The 23,526-nt window shown below is 45.3% G+C and overlaps 1 protein-coding gene across 2 annotated transcripts in view; it reads left to right on the top strand.

The window, feature by feature from the left end:
* Window positions 1-23,526, top strand: part of CD99L2 (CD99 molecule like 2) — a 70,727-nt gene that overhangs the window by 25,821 nt on the left and 21,380 nt on the right. Inside the window, exons 2-7 of one of the 2 annotated variants that reach the window (XM_053374335.1) lie at window positions 16,229-16,294; window positions 16,537-16,575; window positions 17,933-18,025; window positions 19,709-19,786; window positions 21,240-21,332; window positions 23,130-23,165. In XM_053374335.1, the coding sequence (XP_053230310.1) occupies window positions 16,229-16,294; window positions 16,537-16,575; window positions 17,933-18,025; window positions 19,709-19,786; window positions 21,240-21,332; window positions 23,130-23,165 (405 nt within the window). The remainder of the gene's footprint in view (window positions 1-16,228; window positions 16,295-16,536; window positions 16,576-17,932; window positions 18,026-19,708; window positions 19,787-21,239; window positions 21,333-23,129; window positions 23,166-23,526) is intronic. The other variant, XM_053374336.1, reaches the window with a different exon arrangement.

A 23,526-nucleotide genomic window follows, 5' to 3' on the forward strand; every position in this document is an offset into this window, starting at 1 on the left:
TTTGCATGCAGAAGTTCCCAGGTTTGTTCCCCAGAAGCATCTCCAGGTAGTCTGGGGTTTCCCGAAACCCTGGAGAGCTGCTGCCAGTCAGAGTAGACAGTACTGAGCTAGATGGACCATTGGACCGGCTCAGTATAAGGCAGCATTCTAGGTTCCTATGTGGGCATGGTGCCGATTCTTCCTACTGTCTCTTCTTTCCTGCGCTTATTTAACTGCCTTTCCAATCAGTCTAAAGCCTTTTGTTCCTTTTGACTCCCCCATTCTAATGGGGATGCCTCTCTTTTCACCCAGTGTCTGGTCCTTCTATTCCAGGCAAGAAAATATTATGTCATCTTGCCCAGAACACAGCTTAGCATCTGCCCCACACCACCACACCCACTTTCCTTTTCAAGCAGGTGTCAAGAGTCTTCCAGTTGGGGGGAAGTGCAATGGCTCAGTCACACAGAAGTTGCTTTTGCATTCAAAGCATGCAAAGGTTCATTTCTCAGTGGCATCTCCAGGGTAGCGCTGGGAATGCCCCCCTGCTTGAAATCCTGGGGGGCTGTTGCCTTCCAGTCAGTGTACTAGTCATGGGACTAGATGGGCAGACAGTTTGCTTAGGTATAAGCCTTCCTGTGCTCCTATACAAGTGGAGCATTGTGTGTGTGTGTGTGTGTGTGTGTGTGTGTGAGGTGCGGCAAAGGCAGGCTTGAATGTGCTGGATCCAAAGCTCATCTATTCCCTCAAGGGCCTCCAGGATTGGACCCATTACCAATGCCAGCCTAGAAACTTGGTTGGGTGATTTCTTCTCCCCTACTGGGGGAGTTTATTGCATGTTATTGTTCTGTATAATGCCTTTAAAGACAAATAAACAGTTAAAAGAGAAGTTTAGACCAGCTAATCTTACGCTGGTGGAAAGTTTCCATTCTGCTAACCAAACTTGGTCCACTAGACTGTTTCCTCCCAAGCCACAGCCACCTGCCCTGCACCTGATGTAATATGTGGGGCAGGTAGACATGCATTGCAGGAGGTTGGACTAGATGACCCTTAGGGTCTCTTCCAGCTCCACAATTCTATCATTCTATGTGGCTGCAATTGGGAACTATAAAGTGAGCTCTTCCCAAGCCCTACACGATGCTTTGAAGTCCCAGCTTCGGGGCTTCAAAGCACCCAGTCACCTGATATCAGAGGCCACTAAACAAAATGCAGCAGCTGCTTACTGCAGTCCAGGAAACTCAGGCATTTGAGAGTCAGCATATCTCAGGCAAAACTTAAATAAAATAAAATACTAAACAAAAACTAAGCTGCAGAGTTTTCTCTGGTGAGGTGGTGGCCTTGAACTGGAATCTGGAAGTCCAAATCCAGAGTCTCACCTGATATTTCAAGGCCCCACCAACCCACCAAATTTAGCCTGCAAGAATCTGGCCCACAGCGCCAAAAGATTTTCCTACCCCTGATCTAACAAAGTAAATGCAATTGAATTAATCACCAAGGTGGTTTACAGAAATGCAAATCCAGTTGCAAGGCATTCCTGACAGTGCTGACCTATGCATACGTGTTCAGTAGCAAGTCCTGTTGAAATCAGTGGGCCTTGCTGTGCTTGATAGGGATTGCATCCTAAGGACAACACAGATTGAGTCATTGCTGTGCTGCTGTTATCTCCTCAGGTGGTGCAAGGAGTAAGACACAGGGAAAAGCTTGGAGAGGCAGGGAGGGTCTTAATCAGGAAGTGGGCACTGCACTCTCAAGTGCCTCACCTTTTCCAGCCAAGTCCCATTGGGAGACCTATGGCAGAGCACTGGGAAGCATAGTGCAGGTAGTGGGGTCAAGAGCTCACATGAGTAAGCGGAGCAGCTGGAACTCCAGCAGGATAGGGGCTGGGGCAGCCAAGGATGGGTGCTGGAAAGAGCAGGGCAAGAGCAGGATTAGCCACTCACAGTGACAAAGGTATTGTTTGGGAGGGAATGGTGCATGGAGAATGCCAAAGCTGCAGCTACGATTTGGGGTGTGTGTGTGGAGATTGGGCGTAAGGCTGAAGGGAGTGTTTGCACTTTTGAGTTTAGCCTCTCTCCCCTCCCCAACTGGCAGCAGTTCCCCAGATGTTTTGTACTAAAGGTGGGAAGGACCAAGGTGGATAAAACACATATGGATCTGGACAGTGGTACTCGGGTTACATACAGTGGTACTTGGGTTACATACGCTTCCGGTTACAGACGCTTCAGGTTACAGACTCCGCTAACCCAGAAATAGTGCTTCAGGTTAAGAACTTTGCTTCAGGGTGAGAACAGAAATCATGCGGCAGCGGCACAGCAGAAGCAGGAGGCCCCATTAGCTAAAGTGGTGCTTCAGGTTAGGAACAGTTTCAGGTTAAGTACGGACCTCCTGAACGAATTAAGTATGTAACCAGAGGTACCACTGTATAAGCTAAACAAGCTAAAGCTTAGGTCCCCACTCTCTTGGGGCCCCCAAAAATATTTAAAGAAAAAAAACAATGGATGTACATTTCCAAAATATAAGATAAAAAACAATTACTTTGATAAAATACATATTTTGTTATGTGCAAACGGCTTTAGATGCTTATTAGGTACATAAATTACTATATAACATATATTCAACACAAATTTTGTTGTTGTTGGCAATGGACAGCTGGACATATAAAGGGCCCCATCAAACCTAAATCCAGCCCTGGATATTGGGATGATTGCCTTGCAGTAGCTAGGCAAGGATTTCTGAAGTGCAATTGTTTAGGAAGGACAGGAGCGAAATGACCCACCCCACCCCAAATCATACTGCTGAAATTCAGAAAGCTTTTGGGTTAATCAGGAGTGGATTTCAGTGTGGAAGGACTGCGCTTTGTTAAGTCCTGGTACTCAAAGAACAACAACACCAAATTTCTGGGCTCAGAATTCTCTAATTTGTATTGTGTGACCTTTGGCTCCAGTTGATGGATTTCAGGGTTGTAGTTAAAAAAAGGACAAAATAGATTGAAGTCTGTATGCCCACCCAGAAACACAACCCAGAAAATGGTACTGTTCACCATCCTTACATTGAAAATGTTCAAATTCATCCCAGACTGTAGGGCATATTTATGCTGTGCTCTTACTCCATTTGGAATGTCAATTAAGGAATTCTCAGAATTGTAGTTTTGTAGAGGTGCTGAGAATTCTTTTCCTTATCCCTCCGCACAGAACTACAATTCCCAGAATTCACTGGGAAGACAACATGACTGACTGTTGAGCCAAGTTATGTTTGTAGTGTGGGCTGTTTAATATGATCCTTTTTTTTTTTTTTTTGCACTGGGGAGCCTGCCCTTTCTTTGCTGCTTTGGACTAACCTCTTTCCCAGTCCCAGATATCAGTAGCATTACGTAGTATTATGCCTGCTATTAAATTGTCAGAGGGTGACTTTTCTGGACCTTCAGTCCAGTAAAAGATGGAATGAGCAGCTTTCATTACACAGATTTAAGCAAGACCGTGGTATCATTCAGGCATAATGCCAAGCTATGGTTCAATATTACCTGAACAATATCACATGGTGCTGTATGTTTCTTTCTCCTTCTTTCATGTTCTAAAACATTTTCTTCCAGATTCTCAGCAAACCGTAGTTTGCTGTTTTGTACAAGCTGAGCAAGCAACAGCTTGGACAAACCATGGTTTGCCAGGTTCAGATTAAATGGCAAACTGGTTTGCAGATAACCCAGGAGGGATATGGGAAGTGTGCAACAACAGGTGTCATGTTGAATCTGAATAAGACCAGTAGATTGATTATTACATTGTGCTAAACTGTGGTTTGTACCTATACTTGTTTAGCTCCCAAACTATGGTTGTGTGCCTGTTTCTCCTAGGCCCCCACCCTCTCAGCACTCACCTTTAGAAGACTGCTCTCTTCTCCATTGTGAAGCAGCTTCTGGGATTGGAACATTGTTTTTGATTCTGGTTCCCTGGCTGATCGCACACCATGGTTTTACCACTTCAGGCATAATGTCCAACAACAGTTAGGCTTGTTCAACCATGGTTTGGTTGTGATGTCTGAATTAAACCTTTATGCCTCAGCCCTATTTTCTTATCTGTATTGCAGTTTCTCCAAGGTATGTCTAATCGAGTTACAGAATTTTAGGGAAATTCCTGGAGGGTGAATCTTATCAATAGTAATTAGCAATGACAATTTTGTGTGTGGAGGGGAAACACAATAGGAGAAGCCTCTGTCTCTCTCTTGGATTTGTTTGTGAGCTTTCCAAGGGCATCCTGCTAACTTCATCTGGAGATAACTAAATGAGACTTTTGGTCTGATCTAGCAAGGCAGTTTTATGCTCTTGCTTCCTGTGTGCAATCCTCCTCTGAGTAAAATACACTTTTAGTTTAGCAGCTGCTCTGCTTTGCTTACTCTCATTTGTCTGTGCCATTCCAGACAAAAAGACCTTCTTAGATTGCTGCGGATAGCAATCCAAGGCATCAGACCCACCAAATTGTTCCGAGAATAAATAAGAGAAAGAGATGGCAGTAAGCCCCAGGTGTTGGGCAGTATGCTGCATACGTAAATGAACAATGGCTTTTGGTCCTCAGACTCTTAGCAGTGAGTTCCTGAGCACATTGACACAGAAGCAAGTCACTCATAAGTTCAGTGGGACTTACTCTTTAGTAAGTATGTTTTGGATTGCTGGCTGAGCCTGCCACCCTAAGCCCAGTTACTTAAAAGTAAGTTCCATCAATATCAGTGATGTATACATTTGAGAAGAGGGTCATGGTTTTGGAGGTGTTGTGGTGCTGCAGTTTGAAAAACACAGAACAAAGCCACCCCCCCACCTGCTACCCCTTGGCATGACTGGAACTGGGAAAGGGCTGTTGCACAGAGACAGAGACCCCATTTTGCATGCAGAAGATCCCAGGCTCAGTCTCCAACATCTCTAGGAAGGGCTGGAGGAGACGTTGTTGTTGACATCTGTCTGTCTCAGGAGACAGTGGAGGAGTACGCCTTTGGAGGGGAAGTCAATCTGATGAAGAGTTACAGCACCCGCTGTGGCTGTAGAGGAGAGACCTGTTTTGTTGCAGATGAAGGCTTCTGGTTGTGCCGATGCAGATGCACCATGGCGTTCCTTCTCTCTGAGCTCCTCCCAGCAGACATTCCTTCTCTGGTCACTGCTGTGGATGCAAGATCTGACTGTCTGTCTCCAGGCACTGCAGTCTCTGCAAGGGATTCCCACATGGCGGGGTTGATGTTGCCAGCTTTCATGTCATGTTTGCAGACATCTTTGTAACGAGAGTCGGTCTGCCAACGGGCCTGGTGCTGGAAGCCAGCTCCCCGTAGAGACACCTGTCTGAAATTCTAGAGAGCTGCTGTAGAGAGTACTGAGCTAAATGGCTAGATCCAGTACATATAAGGCAGCTTCCTACATTCCTATAAACCTCTTTCGGAATCCAAATTCCCCAATAAAGCTTTTGAATTATGGCTGGGGTTTACAGTTGCTTGAGTGGATTTTGCATGGAAAAATGTTTTTCCTCAGATGTGAATCCACGTGCCTCTCAGAAACATCTTGCCTATTGACTTCACACTGATTCAATCTTGCCATTGTCAATCGTGCCCAAAGATGTTGGCAGGCGTCCCTCAAAGGGATCATCTGACAGGGTCATAGCTCAGTGGCACAATTCCTGGCTCTACCACCCAATGGTTTGTTAACTCATCCTGATCTCTCTGTCGCAAAACCATTCTCTGCTGCTAGGGCTGCCACCGGTGCCAACGACAGATGCTTTGGTGAGAGATGGGTTTCCCTTGAGATCCAAGACACAGGAATTCCATGGAAAGTCCCCTTGTATTGAATGAGACCATATGTCAGTATTTTTGGGGGAAATGGTGTTCCCCCCACCCATTTGCTTTTGAAGCCTACGTCCATACCCAGCATAAAAGCATAAAAAGAGTATTCTGGATCAGGCCAGTGGCCCATCTAGTGCAGTATCCTGTTCTCACAGTTACCAACCCAATGCCTGTGGGAAATCTGCAAGCAGGAAGTTGAGCACAAGATCATCCTCCCCTCCTGCAGTTTCCAGCAACTGGCATTCAGAAGAGGGAGGGTGTGTCCAAAGGAAAATGAATTAATATATATATTTGTATTAATGTAACATTTCTATATGCAAGTGTATTTTTGTAATAATTTCAGTTGTGCGTTGCAGCTTCAGTTTTCTGTACACTGCTGAGAGATATTTTAATATATTAAGCGGTATAGAAATTAAATAACCAACCACACAATCAATCAATCAATCAATCAATCAATCAATCAATCAATTACAGCCTCCAGCCTAGAGGCAGAATGTAGCAACCAGTACAGCCTTATCCTCAGTGAATTTGCCTAATGCTCTTTCATCCCAGAGCTGGCATTGTGAGGGCAATTGCTAAGGCAAACAAACAGTAATAACAGACTGCCTATAATCTTTGAGAATTCTTGGAGAATAGGTGAGGTCCCTGCAAATGTTGCCCCTGCCTTCAAAAAGGGGGGAAACAAGACCCAGGTTGTATTACATGACGACATCACCATCACAAGTGACGGGGGAAGCTCCTGCTCATGTTCCCATCATGTTTTCCCATCATGTTCTGTGGAAATCCAACAGCCCAAGCAGATCCAGAACAAGTGAGCATTTTAAAGCACAGGCTCCAGCTGCAAAGGGTTAGCGTTTCTCACTGTGTGGTGAATGGCTCCACTCTATAGAACTTTTATCAACAAGGAATCATGGATTCCATAGATTCCCAAGGGTCCTCTAGTCCAACCCCTGCAATGCAGGAATCTCAAATAAGCATCCATGACAGATGGCCATCCAACCTCTGCTGACAAACCTCCAAGGAAGGAGAGCCCACCACCTCTCGTGGGAGTCTGTTCCACTGCTGAACAGCTCTGACAGAGAGTTTTTCCGAATGTTTAGTCGGAATCTCCTTTCTTGCAAGTTGAAGCCACTGGTTCGAGTCCTACCCTCCAGAGCAGGAGAAAACAAGCGTTCTCCCTCTTCCATGTGACAGCCCTTAAGATATTTGAAGATGGCAATCATATCTCCTCTTTTCCAGGCTAAACATACCCAGCTCTTTCAAGCGCTCCTCATAAGTCTTAGTTTCCGGACCCTTGATCATCTTGGTTGCCTTCCTCTGCACACATTCCAGCTTGTCAACATCCTTCTTAAATTGTTGTGCCCAGAACTGGACACAGTATTCTAAGTGTGGTTTGACTAAGGCAGAATAAAGGTAAAGGTAAAGGGACCCCTGACCATTAGGTCCAGTCGCGGACGACTCTGGGCCTGCAGCGCTCATCTTGCTTTATTGGCCAAGGGAGCCGGCGTACAGCTTCCGGATCATGTGGCTAGCATGACTAAGCCACTTCTAGCAAACCAGAACATTGCATGGAAACACTGTTTACCTTCCCGCCGGAGCGGTACCTATTTATCTACTTGCACTTTGTGGCGTGCTTTCGAACTGCTAGGTTGGCAGGAGCAGGGACCGAGCAATGGGAGCTCACCTCATCGCGGGGATTCGAACCGCCGACCTTCTGATTGGCAAGTCCTAGGCTCTGTGGTTTAAGCCACAGCACCACCCGCAGAATAGAGTGGTACTATTACTTCCTTTTATACTATACTTACACTATACTTCTGTTGATGCAGCCTAGAATAGCATTAGCAGTCTAGAATAGCATTACTTGTTGGTTCTTCCACCTTCTGGGAAATGAAATTGCCAGCGATGCAATGGAGGAATTTACACTCTTACACTCTTGGCAGAGTTTGAATTTCAACAGATAACAGGGAAGTTGAAGTCCCCCATGATTACTATTTCTCCCCTTTTTGAATGTTTGGTAATCTGCTCTAGTAAGGCATCATCCAAGTCTTCAGTTTGCCATGGCGGTCTATAGCAGACACCCACAGTAAGGTCACTGTTGTTTCTCTCTCCTACAATTTTTACCCATTTACATTCATCTGCTTTTCATGCTCCAGGTCATGGATTTATTCACAAGTGTACACATCCTTTATATATACTGTAATGCTACTTCTCCTCACTTCCTGTTTGGCCTATTCCTTTTGAACTGGTTATACCCCTCAATTCCTACATTCCAGTCCTGAGTCTCATCCCACCAGGTTTCAGTAATACTTACCAGGTCGTATTTGCCATCCTTTATTAAAAGCTCCAGTTCATCTTGCTTGTTTCCCATACTCTGTGCATTGTGTAGAGACAACTGAAACCATGAGTTGTTCCCTCCAGCTGCTTCCTTCCTGTAGTTTTTTGCCCTTTAGCAGGACCGCCACCTCAGTTTCCTGTGCATCAATGAAGCTGTTATCCCCAGTGCCAGGTGCTCTTTTGTTGTTCTTTTTTTTTTCTCCCTCCCCCTCAAGATCTAGTTGAAAGCTCTCCTGATCAGATTCTCAAGGCTCTTGGCAAACACATTCTTGCCAACAAGGGCACTGCACTTGAAAGGAGCCTGCTTCTGTTTTGCAGGGTGTAGACGGCTGACGGAACAGGTTGTTGCTGCCTCCGCAAATGATGGTTTGTCTGTCATGTCAGCCAAACCTGGGGGGGGGGGAAGAGAACAACCCACTGCCAAGGCAGAGAGAAGAAGGAGGGATACCGAAGTTATGGGTCATTAGCTATACAAGGAAGAGAAGTTCCTCCGCAGAACTGTATGTGTCCAGCTGCTGAGGCTTCCAGTGGCTGAGGGCATTTTCTTGGCACAGGATGCGAAAGGAGACCTTTTTTCAAAAAAGCTTGCTAGTCATATGTGTGTGTGTGTTTGGGTATGCATGAATGTTGCTGATATAGGATGGAAAATAGAAATCTATTTTAAGTCTTAATCTATTTTCTACCTATATGGAATTTGGACTTTGCAGCAAGGATTGGAATAATGCGAAGAAGAAGAAGAAGAAGAAGAAGAAGAAGAAGAAAAAGGAGGAGCATAATAAGGCTTTTTAATGTTGTCCGAGAACACAGTAGTCAGGCCAGGGTCAAGGCTGGGGGCATGATGCAGCTCTCCAAGCCTCTCCTGACTGATCCTCAGGACTCTTCCCAGCCATGTCCCCTCTTCCAGGCCATGTCTCTCACCTGCCCTGCTTTGTATACCTTCCCAGAGTATTTTTGCCTGACTGGGCTGTCTTTGGAATTCTGAGCATTCCTCTTGCTTGCCTGGAGGGCAAATATAATAAATACCAACCTGATTTTCCATTACTCACTCCCATAATTCAGTCTTCCATGGCTGTTGAGTATGCTCAATCCTCATTAAGGTTTTTTTTTGGTGAGGGTGTTGTCTCTTAAGACCTACAAGCCTTTGGATTAACCATACCTGCTGATACCCCATTCTTGTTCACTGGTCCATTTTGTCATTCTGGGTACCTAAGCATCCTGAATACCTCAACCAAAAGTTTAAAAAAGGTAAAGGACGCCTGGGCAGTTAAGTCCAGTCGCAGATGACTCTGGGGTTGTGGCACTCATCTCGCTTTACAGGCCAAGGGAGCCGGCGTTTGTCCGCAGACAGTTTTTTCCGGGTCATGTGGCCAGCATGACTAAGCCACTTCTGGCGAAACCAGAGCACGGAAACGCCTTTTACCTTCCCACCGGAGTGGTACCTATTTATCTACTTTCACTTTTGGGCATGCTTTCAAACTGCTAGGTTGGCAGGAGCTGGGACTGAGCAACATCCCCGTCACAGGGATTCAAACTGCCGACCTTCTGATCGGCAAGCCCAAGAGGCTTAGTGGTTTAGACCACAGCGCCACCCGCGTCCCTCAACCAAAAGTTACTAGCCTATTAATGCTTAACACATAAAAAGCCTGTTATAATAATTTATCATCTGAGAAGAGCTACATTTTGGCATCTCTTTCCTGCTTGATTGCCTAGGGTAGTTCTCACTCACCACAGGCGACTAGTCAAGTGGATTTTTCCAGGTTTGCCTCAACCATGAGTAGAACAGCAGTCGCCAAATCCTTACTGGTCAGTGGAAGAAAAGTCTTTCACTTCAGTACTACTCTGTCTATGCACCATAAAGAAAATGAAGGTATCTTATGGACCCTGGACAAGCAGGAATAAAGTTTCTATCATGTGTTTTCTGACGGCCAAATATTCAGCTGCAAAAAGGCCAATTTCCACACAAACCCCCCTTCAAAAATAAATAAAAATCCTGACAGTGGCTAAACCCAAGAGCTGTGCTGTTTTTGCTTTGTACAACAATGCACTAGTAGCAGTGACTGCCATATTGACAGCCTAGTATTGATCCATAAAGGCTTCGTGTGTCTCCGTTAACCTCCATGGGCAAGGCAGAGATGTTGGCTTCAATTAGCGGGCAATGCATTATTAATCACAGCCAACTTCCAGGAAATCTCTGCTTAACGCTCTTCCACTGTCCCTCCCCACCCCCCCTAAAAAACGGCTTCCCTTCTGCCTGGTGCGTAGTGGTGGCAACACAAGGAGGGGGGTGTGGCAGACTGTGCCTGGAAAGCATAGCTCAGTCTTTCAGTGCTGGAGCACATCATTTGCATGCAGAAGGTCTCATGTTTATTTTATTTTTTTTATAAAATATTTATTGAAGTTTTCAAAAAATTTAAAGAAAAACAAAACACACACAAAAAAAGAAAAAAACCAAAAAACAAACATATACCTTTCAATAACATTTTTCCTTGACTTCCCCACATCTCCCCTTCTTGTATTCCAATTCAATTTTTAATTCAACAAGTTCCTATCCCCAAATTTTACCTTATTATATTTAAGTCCTTTTTGTTTAACCAATTTTAACATAAATTTCAATCTTGATACATCAAATCTTATTCTTAATACCTTTTTCTAAAGTCGACCCCAATTCCATTTCACGATTTCCCCATTTTAATCTAGAATAGCAAAACAGATTATTTACAAGAAAGAAAATATATATATATATATATATATATATATATATATATATATATATATATATATATATTTGTACCGCCTTTGGGTACCCAAAACCCCACTCCCCACTTTTCCCGGTTTCAATCTCCAACCAATGTCCATCAATCCATCTGGTATCAGCCTGGTGATCTCACATCCGAGGCCCTTAAGTCTCTCTCCTTTCCTCTCTGCCGGTTTTTGTGATAGTCCTTTATGTTAAACGCCAAATCTCGGAGAAGCTCTGTCCCCATAAGGTCCATACTTCTTCCTGCCAGGCCTCCATATTTAAAATTGTAATCCAAATCTTGTTTTTTACTTCTTTTAAGTCCAAATGTCCCAGAAACTCCTGCTTCCACTTTGATTAGATTTGTCTTTTCCTTTAAATCCATCTTTACAGGCCTTTGGCCTGCCAGGTCTCCATAGTTATGATTGTAATCCAAATCTTGTTTTTTACTTCTTTCTTTAATCCTCTGCTCTGGTTTCTCTTCAGATCGTATAAATCTTTCGCCTTTTACAGAAGGTCTCATGTTTAGTTCCCTGCATCTCCAGTTAATAATAATAATAATAATAATAATAATAATAATAATAAATTTTATTTATATCCCGCCCTCCCCAGCCGAAGCCAGGCTCAGGGCGGCTAACAACAATAAAACAATACAAAAGTACAACACAAACAACACTCTAAAATCATCCATTATAAAATTAATTAAAAGGTTAGTTAAAAGGATCCATAGCAGGAGATCTCTGCCCCTGGAGGGCCTGCCTCCAGTCAGAGTACACAACACAGGGTTGGGTTGGACACAGAGCCTGACCTAGAATAATGTTCCCGCCACAATGTCTTTCCTCCCGCAATGGTGAGTCCTTCCATCGATACCCCCTTCTGACATTATACAACGTTCTAAGCTTATACAATCTTACACGGCAGCAATAATTAGGGACACATTTCAATCATAAGTGCATAAGCTATCCATGTGTTGCTTTTCATTTAGATCTACTATTTTCTGTGCACAGTGAACATAAGCAAACGATTTGGGGTGCTTTGGAATTTACACACCCGAGTGGTTTTGCCTGGCTGGAGTGTGTCTTTTAATTCTAGTAAGGCCTTTGGTTTAGAATCAGAATCGTAGAATTGGAAGGGACCATGAGGGTCAACTAGTACAACCCCCTGCAATACAGGAATATATATATGTGTGTGTGTATATATGCATGCCAAACATGAGGTTCGAACCCATGACCCTGGGGTTCAGAGTCCCATGCTGTACCGACTGAGCTACCCCAGGTATGTGTGGATGGAGGATGGAGAGGGCTGAGTGTGCAGAAGCTGCTGTAGAAAGATAATAATTACATTTGATGTTCCAGCAACTTTTATCTCTGGCCCCATTGACATGTGGCCCTTGGGAAGTTGCTCAGGTGGGAATGTGGCCCTCGGGCTCTATTGTATCTTAAGTTTTTATTGATTTCTTTTCAGGTAAAAAGGGTGGAGGGCAGAATACGAATCCCTCAAATAAACAGAAAGATGTCCCTTTAGTAAATGCTTCCAAACTGTGAAATGGATTTACTGTTGGTTTCTGTATGCAGCCCTTGGACAACAGCCCTCCAGCCGAAACAGCTCCTTGCAACAGTTGCATTCTTCTGTGTTAAAAACAAACCTGTTAATTGCATCACCTTGGAGTATAATGAATTGGTGTTCTTAGCATTTATTTAATCAGGGAGAGACAGGAAAGGGAAAAGAAAAAGGGGCGGGTGAGGAGAAAAAACCTTTTCTTGCATACAAATGTAAACTTTGGGTTGCCCCTCGGCCTTTCCCTTCAGCAAGGTTTAAATTGTTTCTATTAATTCTAGGATTAGAAGAAGCATTGCGGTGGTGTGTTTTTGTGTACAGACGTTCATTTTGCATCTTCACCAGGCCAAAGTTGCTCTGTTTTTGTAGCTGGCTCCTAAACCATAGCAGCTGCTTTGGTATGGCAAAGCGTTAGATCTGTCCTCTTGACATTGATGCAACTTACTCAGACAAGGGTGGGACGGGACCATGGGGGGCACATTGGTGGATTCAGGTAAGCTGCAGCGATGCTGCTATTGGGAGATCAGTTCTACCCCGCCCCACTGACTGCTTCTGCTGCACATTAGCATTCTTTTATAACTCTTGTGTCCCGTTTTCTCAGAAAGCCAGCGTGGCTTGTCCTCTCTGCAGAGTTCCCCAGTGTCACTGCTGAGATTGAGGAGGAGGGAGCTAACAGGCACTGCCACCCACTGGACTTGGTTGCAAGTCCAAAGGCAGGCAGGAACACAGGAATCTCCCTTATAACAAGTGAGACCATCTAGCTCAGTACAGCCTACACTGCCTGGCAGGGTTGAGCCACAGCCTTTCCCCCAGACGTATTCCCTTAGTAGCATAGGGCTCTTTTTTGCAATGTGGGAGGGGATCTCCCCACATAAGGAAAGATAAAGCCAGCCTGGTGTCATGGGTGGAGTAGAAAACTGGGACTTGAGATACCTAGGTTTCATTTTTGGCTTTGTTTTTATTATGCTGTGAACTGCCCTGAAATCAATAGAGTCGGGAGGGGCCCCGAGGGTCATCCAGTCTAACCCCCTTCAATGTAAGGGCAGTATACAAATTTAATTAATAGATAAGTAGGGTCAGATTCCCCACTCAGCCATGAATAGCTGGTGTTGTTGGCCAGTAACTACATCGTAGCCCAGTCTACCAGACAGAGTGACCACGAGGATAGAATTGGTGGTTGTGGTGGTTGGGATTGCGCCTTATGGCTGCAGTCCTGTTCTCCAGGGGTGGGGAAGCTTTTTCAGCCCAGGAGCTACATTCCTTGGGGGAGGGGTACCATTCCAGGAGACCAAATGCCACATCAGTGGGTGGGACCAAAGCAAAGGTGGGCAGAGCAAGGAATGTGAGCCTTACTGTTGCGACTGGACCTTGTAGGCTATGTCCCAAAAACATAGGAGTCAGACATTTTTGCACCCCTCCCCTTTGCCCCTGCTCTCTCCCCTCCCCCTGGTTGAAATGCCGACATTTGCTTCCTGCCAGCCCCAGTGCCTTCCCCCATTGTTGCTGGCCTTGTCACTCGAGCCTTAAATTTATTCATGGAAGATGTCAGAGCTCAGGTGGCAGCAGCTAAATCCATTTAGCAGCTGGAATCCAAGGGAAGCCATTTGAACATTCTCGTTTTTGCGTTAACTTCGCATGTGACGAGAGACGTAAAATCTTGGATGTGTGAAGGCAAAAACGCATCAAGAGCGGATAAGCTAACAGTTGGTAATGGGGGAGTAAAAGTAACAATAATAAAAGGCTCCCAAGATGAAGGATTAAAGGCTGCAACCATCAGTAGAGGGAGAACTCAGACCTGGGGCTCAAATGCGGCCCCTTGGGACTCTCCTCAGGCCACGCCTCCTCCGCAGACCCCAGCCCTCATTTGCTCTGGTCCACAGCCTCACCAAGTCCTTTTGCCTGACTGAATTGTGTCCTTGAACTCTGATATTGTTTCTTCACTGCCCAGATGGAGGCTGCAGACATGCCTTTGACTTGGGAGAGATGTAGCTTGCCTTACAAAAGAGGCACTTCTTGCCTCTGGCCACACCCACTGTTGGTCCCAGGAAGCTTGTTCACAAGGGAATATGGTCCTCGGGCTGGGAGAAATAGTATTTGCCCTGCGTCTGTTGTGCTCCAGGCCCCCCAGACAGCAATAATACTGGTATATTGGGGAAGTATCACAGAACAACGAATGAAGCAGAGTAAATTCACCTCCAGCGTACAATTGTGGTATCAAGAATACATTGCAGAATACACCTGTAATAAAGCACCCGTCTTGAGGGGTCCTTGGTCTCTCCCCACAACCACTTTCTTCATTTCAGCAGTCTAGTTTGGGGAAATAGGGGTGTGTGTGTGTCTATTGTTAAACAGTCCAGAGTCAGAAATCCTTATTTACCGTAAATCACTCAGAGATCTGCCATAATATCCTTATCTCAATTTTGCCCTCCCTCCCACCCCTCTCAGTGCAAATATAGAATTATTATCTTTCATCTTGGAATGCGTTTTGCTAAAAGATGCAGTATCGGCTAGGTGTTGTTTCTCATTCTCTCCCCCCCCTCTGTTTTGTCAGATGATGTGCCAATATTTTTACAGTGTTTTCCCTCCAAACATATAATAACCAGGAGAACATCCACAGATGAGTGGCATATTGAGAGATGGAAGAATCAGTAGGCTCTGCCTTGACAAACATGAGTGAAGCCCATGCATTTATAGACAAAGAGAGACAAACAGAGAACCTAAACTCTGACTTGCCCTGCAATTTCACAGCGATGAGATTCTGGGAAAGTGGCTGAACCCAATGGGAAGGGACAGATTTGAAAACGTGTCACAAGCTGAAGCAATCTGGCTAAATGCTGCCTTGCCACCTGTTTTCAATTGATGACCTCCCTGTATTGGGGATTAGAGACTGGTCATCTGGTGGTTAGAGCAGCAGTTCTCCAAGGGTGTGGCAAGCCTGGTGGGAAGATTCAAGGGCAATCAAATAAACATTTAAACATTTCTGTGTTGAATGTCTATACAATCAGAAATGGTATTCACACCTCTCTTCAAGAGCATTGGCTATTCTTCTACAGTTCTGCATATTGCGGTGAACAGTGATATTCAACTCTTGACAAATATGAAAGACCAGAAAAGAGTAAGGCTTCTTTGTGCTGATGAGAAGATGAAAGCTTGTTCTGTCTCAAAATAGACCTTATATAAAAGAGATTACCCAGCAAAAGAAAGCTCACACCTCTCATTGAGTCTGTATACCTACTTAAGGTACATATGTAAGAGGCTCGTTTAGAATTATATTTTGGGAATGATTCACGTTCTTATATAACTGCATTGTTTTATACATTCTGGATGCCCCACGATCACATTCTAAAGTAGTTTCGTTGTATGTTATAAATCAAGCACTGCTAGGAGTGGTTTCTTTTTGTTTTCCAATGGATTTATTCCCAATAAAAAAAAATCGAGCAAATTTTTATTCTGAAAGTGTGGTCCAGATAAAATTTTCTGAGGACCACTAGGTTAGAGTGTCAGAGTAGGACCTACTCAGCCACGAAGCTTACTGGTTATGTGTGCATGTATGTATGTGTTTATATGCCGCTATCTGACTGGGTTCCTCCAGCTGCTCTGGGCAGCTTCCAACAAATTAAAACACAACACGACATCAAACATTAAAACTTCCCTGAACAGTTGCTGTATCTCTGCCTGCCTGTCTACTTCACAGGGCTGTTGTGAGGATGCAGTTCGGATGGGGAGAACTAGTATAGCTCCTTGAGCTCCTTAGAGGAAAGGTGGGATATAAATGCAGCAAATAACTTACCTGTGCTATTTCTTTGTCTCTAGGATATGCCGATGATTTCGACTTCAATTTAGAGGATGCGCTGGATGATGGCATTCCAACGAAACGGCGTAAGTCACCCTTGTGCTGGAGAGAATTGGGTGGGGAGAGCAACCTGCATTACATATTGATGTTTTCACAGATGCAGGCACCTCCTACAGTTATTTACAGCTTAATAATAAACTCAGTGGGTATTGAACTCAATGGGACTTGCTTTTGAGTACACATGTGCTTTTGCTGTGAGATTCAGTGGACGTTTAATTCTTCATCCAGTTGAAATGTCCTTGCTTCCCTCTTTTTGTCTTAACTACAGCTACTCCCAAGCCACCCAAAAAGCCTTCCAGCGGAACAGGTGAGATGTTTTGCCATCTCTTATTTATAGCAAAAGAGTGGAGAGAATCAGGGGCAAGTTGCTGTTTGCAGGTGGGATTTAATCACATAGCGGCAAATTCAAGTTCTGCAATCAAAGATGATTTGAAGCTGTTGGCACAACTAACCTGTTTCTGGGTAGGAATGGCAACTATTGATTGCAGGTTGTGGGGTCTGACAGACCCTGCAAATGCTTTCTGTTTCTTCTTGTGGCTGATGCTGGCTAATGGAGTGGTAGGGGCCTCTGGTTGGGTTGTAGGGGCAGGATGAAGAAGCAATGCAGAGAACCAACTGGGCAAAGAAGTCCCAAGGCTCCTGCTACCACCAAAATTGCCACATGGCTTGGTCCTTGCCCATTCCGCCTCTCTCACCTGTGGGGGGATGTGGCAATGGAGGAAGCACATGCATGCAGCTCTGCCTCCCCCAATCTCATGTGTGTGAAATGTTGCAGTGAATCTGAGTTAATGGATCTGAGCTCAACAAACTTGACTCCTTAGGTGGGCCACTGCCAGGGACTAGCTGGGCAACAAGGAGTTGTGGAAGGCAACAGCTGGGGAACCCCCAAGGGAAATCCCAGAGGAAGAAGGCTCAAAGCCTGCAGATTGGTGGTGGGACAATCAGAGGGAGAAGATTGGGAGGAGGGCCTGGATGCCGAAGGGGCAACAGGGTTTAGTGAGCAGGAAGAACCGTTGGCAGAGAACAGTTCAGACTCGGAGGCTGAAACAGAGGAGAGGGGTCAAGGGGCACCTGAAGAATCCAGGGAGTCTCCCTCTCCTGCTGCAACAAGTTTCCTCCCCTTTAGTCTCCAAGAATGCACAGAATAATTAGGGCAGGACAGAGGTCAGAGATGTGCAAGCACAGTTTGAGACTGCTTGGGAAATACCTGGGAGAAAGGTGGGAAGGCAGGGACCTTCAGTCCTGGCAACTGCTCCATAGTGGCAATACCTACTGGGAAGAGTTGCTGAGCAGTATGCCATTTCCTTGAATAAAGAGTTAACTTCGCTGACAAGGGAGCCCTGCGTCTTTCTTCCTGACCTGCAGCTGACTCCAACCTTTACAACCACACCAGTAACGAAAACACTGTACCAGGCACACCAGTCGCAGGAGTGTCTGTATTTTAGTGGAATGCTGTCACTGCCGGAATCTCTCTGTGCTGCCTTAGGGAGTCCCTCTTTCATTATGCCATCCTGGCCTGCTTTGCAGGGAAGTTGTGCAGGTAAAATGGGATAAGCCAGGAACTCCTTGGAGAAGAAGAGAAGATACACACGGTGCAGAAAAACCCAACCACCTGTGGTTTATTTGTCTCTCTGTGTGTGCTTCTGCATTTATCTGCTAAATAGGTGACTTGGACTTGGCTGACTACTTCGACACCCCACCAGAGATGACAACTAAATCAACCAAGGTGACCACTGGTCCTTATCCAAGGAAACCAGGTGAGTCCTTCCTTTCCCCGCTAGGCTTTATTATAGCAGAAGGGCGGGAACCTCCAGATAATTGTTGGGCTCCAACTTCCACCAGCTTTAGCCAGCATGGCGAATGGCAAAGGATGATGGGAGCTGTAGTCCAGCAGCACATGGGGCAGGGGAGGCCCACAGGTTCCCCATCCCTGTTTTAAAGCTAAGTTTCCTAAACACCTGAGCCACCCACTGTCAACCTTCACAGGATCGAGAGCCCCAAGTTCTTCCTGTTGCTCCATTTTGGTTTCCATCTCTGCTTTTGCTTCTCCCTTCTCCCGTCTCTCCTTTTCTTTTACTTCTTGGTGGGGGGGTTGTTTGTACCAGGGGTGGGGAACCTCTCTGCCCTTCTAGGGGGTCCCCATTCCTCACATAAGGCTGTTTTCCCCCCCCCCCACTACACCCACATGTTCCACACCTGATGTCGTATGTGTCACGACTTCAAAGGTTGAAGTGATTGTTCCTTTGCTGGCCCCACACTTTGTTCCAGGAGTGCAAAGCGGTTTCCACTGAAATAGCTGCTAAAAAAGAGGCCCCTCCTTCCCCTGGAGCAACAGCAGCACAGAGCTGTTTCAATGCCCATTTTGCAAACAGCCCCATGCTGGTCTTTTGAGTCTCTTGTTCTCTGCACAAGGCTGTTTTGCAGAAGAGCTTTCAAGCCGACCCATGCTACTCTTTGAAGTTCCAACAACTCAGGAGTGCAGCGTCACCTGACATTACAGTGACGTCAGGTGACTGCTAGGTAGTAAGTGGCCTTGCCCACCTGCCAGATTTCTTCTGCTAGGGATCCAGGAGATAAGGATCTGGCCCTGCAGCCAGAAAATGTTCCTCACCACTGATCTGTACTATGACCCAGCACATATGGACACAACAGGCTCCTAGTGCTGTTGTTTTTTGCTCATGGAAAGAGTTGAATGTGGGTGTTTTGTCCAAAATCACTTGTGGGGATGGGGCAGGGAGTTGGGTTGTATCTCCTAACTCCACCCTAGTTGTTGTGTCCCCTATTGGCTCTGCCTCCCCTGGCTGTACTTTATTAATAACAATAATATTTTATTAAGAGAATTTCATTTATGAAAAAGTAGAGTGAGGAAAGAAAGGGGGGGAGTGAGTGAGAATGAAAAAAAAAATACTGCTAAATAGCCATACATTAATATACAGATGTGTATATTCTTAATATCTTGATACACATATAATTGTTAGTAACCTAATATATTCTGTGTAAACTCATTCCAAATATCATGGTATTTATCCAAAGAGAGTTTGCAGCTATAAGCTGCCCATTCATGGGTTGCCACTGTCATGTTGTCGGGTCATTGATTAAGGGGAATCGTATCTCTATTCTTCCAGTTCATCAGTTATCAGTCTCTTGGCCACCATGAGGGTGTGTAGAATCCATTTCTGCTGTCCTGTTGTCAATTTCCATACAATGGGTATATATAGTTCAAGAGAAAATTCACCTCTTAAAATCTTAACCCCGCCCCCAATAGTGTTTTGTTTATACAGTCCCCTGGCCGTACTTAGGGTAGGTGGGGAGTGAGAAGAGAGCAGGCCCCCTGGAAGTGGCTCCTCCTGTGGCTTAAATTGCTCCTGCCAATCTTTTCATTCTTTACCCAACCGCCACTACTTTCTGAGTCCCCTTCCCTTGTGTTCCTCTGTCTTCAGATGATATCCACTGGAACGTGATGCATACCACTACCAAGCAGCCCAAAACTACCAAGGCTCCGCCCAAGAAGGTCCCAGGTAAGGGACAACCTCTACAGAGTGCACAAGACACCCATGGCTCATGCCAGGAATGTGTCAAGTGACTTCTTTCACTTTTTCTTCCTGGATAGTGTTATTTTCCCTAGGAAGTGAATCAAGTGTGTGATGCTCCAGGGCCTATTCTGGCATACCATTCCACAAACAGAGCAACCGTGGGCGTCGCTATGCCCACTAGCTTTGCATAAGCCTAGGCCAACATGATAGAGTACATCAAGGGACAAGGTTGTCCCAATGTTTCTCCTGCTGCCATCCTTACCGCTTTGGCCTCAAGTGGGAGGATGATGGTGCAGACAACGCTGTTAAGTGCAGGGCGTGTCTTGCAATATATCCTGTTTTCCCGAAAATAAGGCAGTGTCTTATATTAATTTTTGCTCCCAAAGATGCGCTAGGTCTTATTTTCAGGGGGTGTCTTATTTTTCCATGAAGAATACGGTACACATTTATTGCCTAATTGTGAGTGAGCCAGACTCCATCAGGGCAGAGCAAGCGGCAGGTGGCAGCTTGGCCTGGCAGCGGCGCAGGCTCTCTGATTCACACTGCCTGAACGGCTCCGGTTGCGCTGCAGCCAATCAGTGAGCTGCGCGGTGGCACCTGCCGCTATGGTCCAGAGGAGTCAGACGCCCTATGGTAGCTTCGGGGGCCTTAAATTCCAGGGGGGCCTTATTATCGGGGAGGCCTTATTATCGGGGAGGTCTTATTTTGGGGGGATGCCTTATATTACAGTGAGAGGCAAAACTGGAAGTAGGTTTTATTTTTGGGGGATGTCTTAAAAGCTCTAAAGCATATAATAATCTAATACAAATTCAAACTGGGAAGGTTCTGTTACTTTGTTTTGTTTTCGAAAGCCAACCTAGAGGGAGGAAAAGTATAAATAGACCTATTCATTCATTCACTCATTCATTCATTCAAAGACCTCTTCATATTTTCCTGCAATTTCAACTACTCAGTAATTCAGTTATGTCCTGTTATGCACTTTGCACAGAGGTTGCCCTGCACAGTGGATTAAGCTGCAGGAAAAAGCACATACTGTCTTTACCAGTTTGAATTTGTATTAGATTATTATATGCTTTAGAGCAGTGGTTCCCAATTAGGTAATTACTGAGGACCCCCTATTTTTCAAAAGCCAAGCCACGGGCTCCCCTACTTTTGAAAATTTTGGTAACTCTTATTTACCTCTGCAAAGCAATTTTTTGAACAAAATGTGGGGTAGCCCCTAATAAGCAGATAATTTTGGTATACTAAAAAAACAGGCCATAAAATCTGTGATACTACCATGCAAAAATGACAAAAATTTAGTTGTGGGGGAGGCCAGAGATGGGGCCACAGACCCCCTGGGTGCGTTCTGTGGACCCCCAGAGGTTCCCTAATTGGTAACCACTGCTTTATAGAGCAACAGATGCATTCAATAGGTAATCCATGTGCTATTTCACAGCCAAAGATCCAATGGATTTCGACTTATCTGACGCTTTGGATGACCACAACCCTGGACAAGGTGGAGGAACACCTAATGTAAATCCTGGTGGAGGTACGTTGATAGATCAGTATTAACTTTGTGCTTTACTTCTAAATTTTAGATGATTTGGCCAGCATTTTTCTCACAATGGTTGAGCACCCCAACCTCAGTGGTGCTTAATATGCATCAAACTTTGACCCCAGATACCATGGAACTGGGTGGCCTGGAAGAGACCCCATGGCTCACGAGTGGCATTATAATAGGAATTGGGAACCCTTTACAGCCTCGGGGGCCACATGCCAGTGGAGTCTAGTGGAGGAAGGTCTTGAGTTGGCCCCTAAATTCCCATAGGTTCCCATAGTGCGAACCCCGTCAGCCACAAAAAATGTCTACCAGACCAAGCTGCTTGCTGAACGTATCAATGTTAGCAACATATATCTTCTCCCTTCACTTTCCCAATGTTAAAAAACAAAGAAACATTTTGTACAGTTTCCCTCCCTGGTCACCAGGAGATGATTCTCCAGGAGGCCAAGTGAGGTGCTGTTCACAAGTCAAGCCTAGCCAACCTATGTAGGATGAGCGAGTTGACTTGGGTGAGCATCTGTGTGTCACCTTTCCCTCTGATGCAGCCAAGTGCAGTGGTTCTGGATGGGCCCAGCTTAAAGCGGGAGAGGTGACCCATGGCATTTGGGCCCAGAGAAGCTGATGGAGGAGGCCCCACTTATTTCAAGCCCAGAAATTTTAGCACATAGATTGGGTGAGTTGATACAGAGGTCCTGCTGAGTGAAGGAGATTCCCCTTGTCAGCCAAAACTGGGTTGGAAGAATCCACTTCCTTTAAGGCTGCTGTGCTCACATTTTGAGCCATCTGTGGGGTGTATAGGAAGGACTCTTTTCTCATGTTGATGTTACAGCGAACCAAACCTCTGATGTAGCCAAAGTCTTGGGGTGGCAAACAAAACAGGATACCTTCTCATGGCCAAGGCTTGACAGCTCAAAAGGCATACAGGAAGTCTGGATGACATGTTCAAGTCACGCTTGAGTCTGCCGTAGGAAGGGGTTGTTGTACTTCCCCACTGCACAAAGAAAGCCCTTAAAATAGCAATGGGAAAGGGACACAAACACACATTTTTGCCAAAAGGTAGGTCACTGTGACTTCACCTCTGGCTTTAGGGCTGTGCTTATTGGTTCATGGGATTCGCTGCATGAATCAACAGCACAGGCATAGTAGAGCGGATGAACAATAGTAATTTAAACAGAGGACCTGTAATAAAATGTTGCAGCATGGGATGTTGCTGTTCAGGGTTGCATTCCATTCCTCATTCCCTTCCCCATCCCAGCAGTCAACATTCTGTGGCCTTAAGCATGCTTATTCCTAATGTGGGGCTAATTTGGGGTTCCCTCCCCTCCATAGGGTTTTTTTCTAAAGGTTTTCTGGACTTTTGCAGGTGGTAGGGCTCCCCCAAATCTGCTGAGGACTCTCACTTGTGCACGGCTGCTTCTGCAACATAAGTGGTGGCATTCGCACCCTGAACATTGCATATAGAAGAAGTGGTCACGTTGATGCTTTGCTGTGAGAAACACATGGCCCTCAGCTTTTAACCTCCTCTCCCCTTCATATGACCTGTTTGGCCAGATAAATTTCCTTATGGATCATTCATGTCTCCCTTGTTTGTCTCCCTCCACCCTATCCATATAGGTAACACTAGAGAAATAAACAGATGTGTTGGCAGAATGTTCATGTTATTGATACCAACTTGCACTCTTTCTTTCCTAAAACATGCGTAATTTGCTTTCATCGTGTTGCAAAACCTAAATCAACAGCTGCTATTTTCTGTGATCAGTTAATGAATAAAGAATCCTGTTCCAGGCTCGAAAGGTACAGGTGGAAGAGGTGGAAAACCTGGTAAGGAGTCTTGGATGGGCTCCCAGTTGCTACCTTTCCCCTTCCTGTCACAATCCTTTGTTTTCTGCCGTCCACTCCTTCTAAGCACGGAAAATCCATCCTGTTACTTATCTGTGCAATGCACTGGGGGCGAGGGGGGATTTTAAATGCTGAACGCCTCTACTAATTTTCCCTTTCAATTAGCATTCTCTAATTTTCACATTTATTATTGACTTGGTCAACTTCAGATCTTGTGAGATGGCCGTTTGCTGTTCCCTGTGTTACTTTTCCCCAAAAATGAAACACTCTAAGAAAGGCTGCCATTACGAAATCGAAAACCGGATAGTGATCCACTTTGTACATCACAGCAAGCTGTAGCTAA

Source organism: Podarcis raffonei, chromosome Z (assembly GCF_027172205.1).
Source record: "Podarcis raffonei isolate rPodRaf1 chromosome Z, rPodRaf1.pri, whole genome shotgun sequence".
NCBI classification, from domain to species: domain Eukaryota; kingdom Metazoa; phylum Chordata; class Lepidosauria; order Squamata; family Lacertidae; genus Podarcis; species Podarcis raffonei.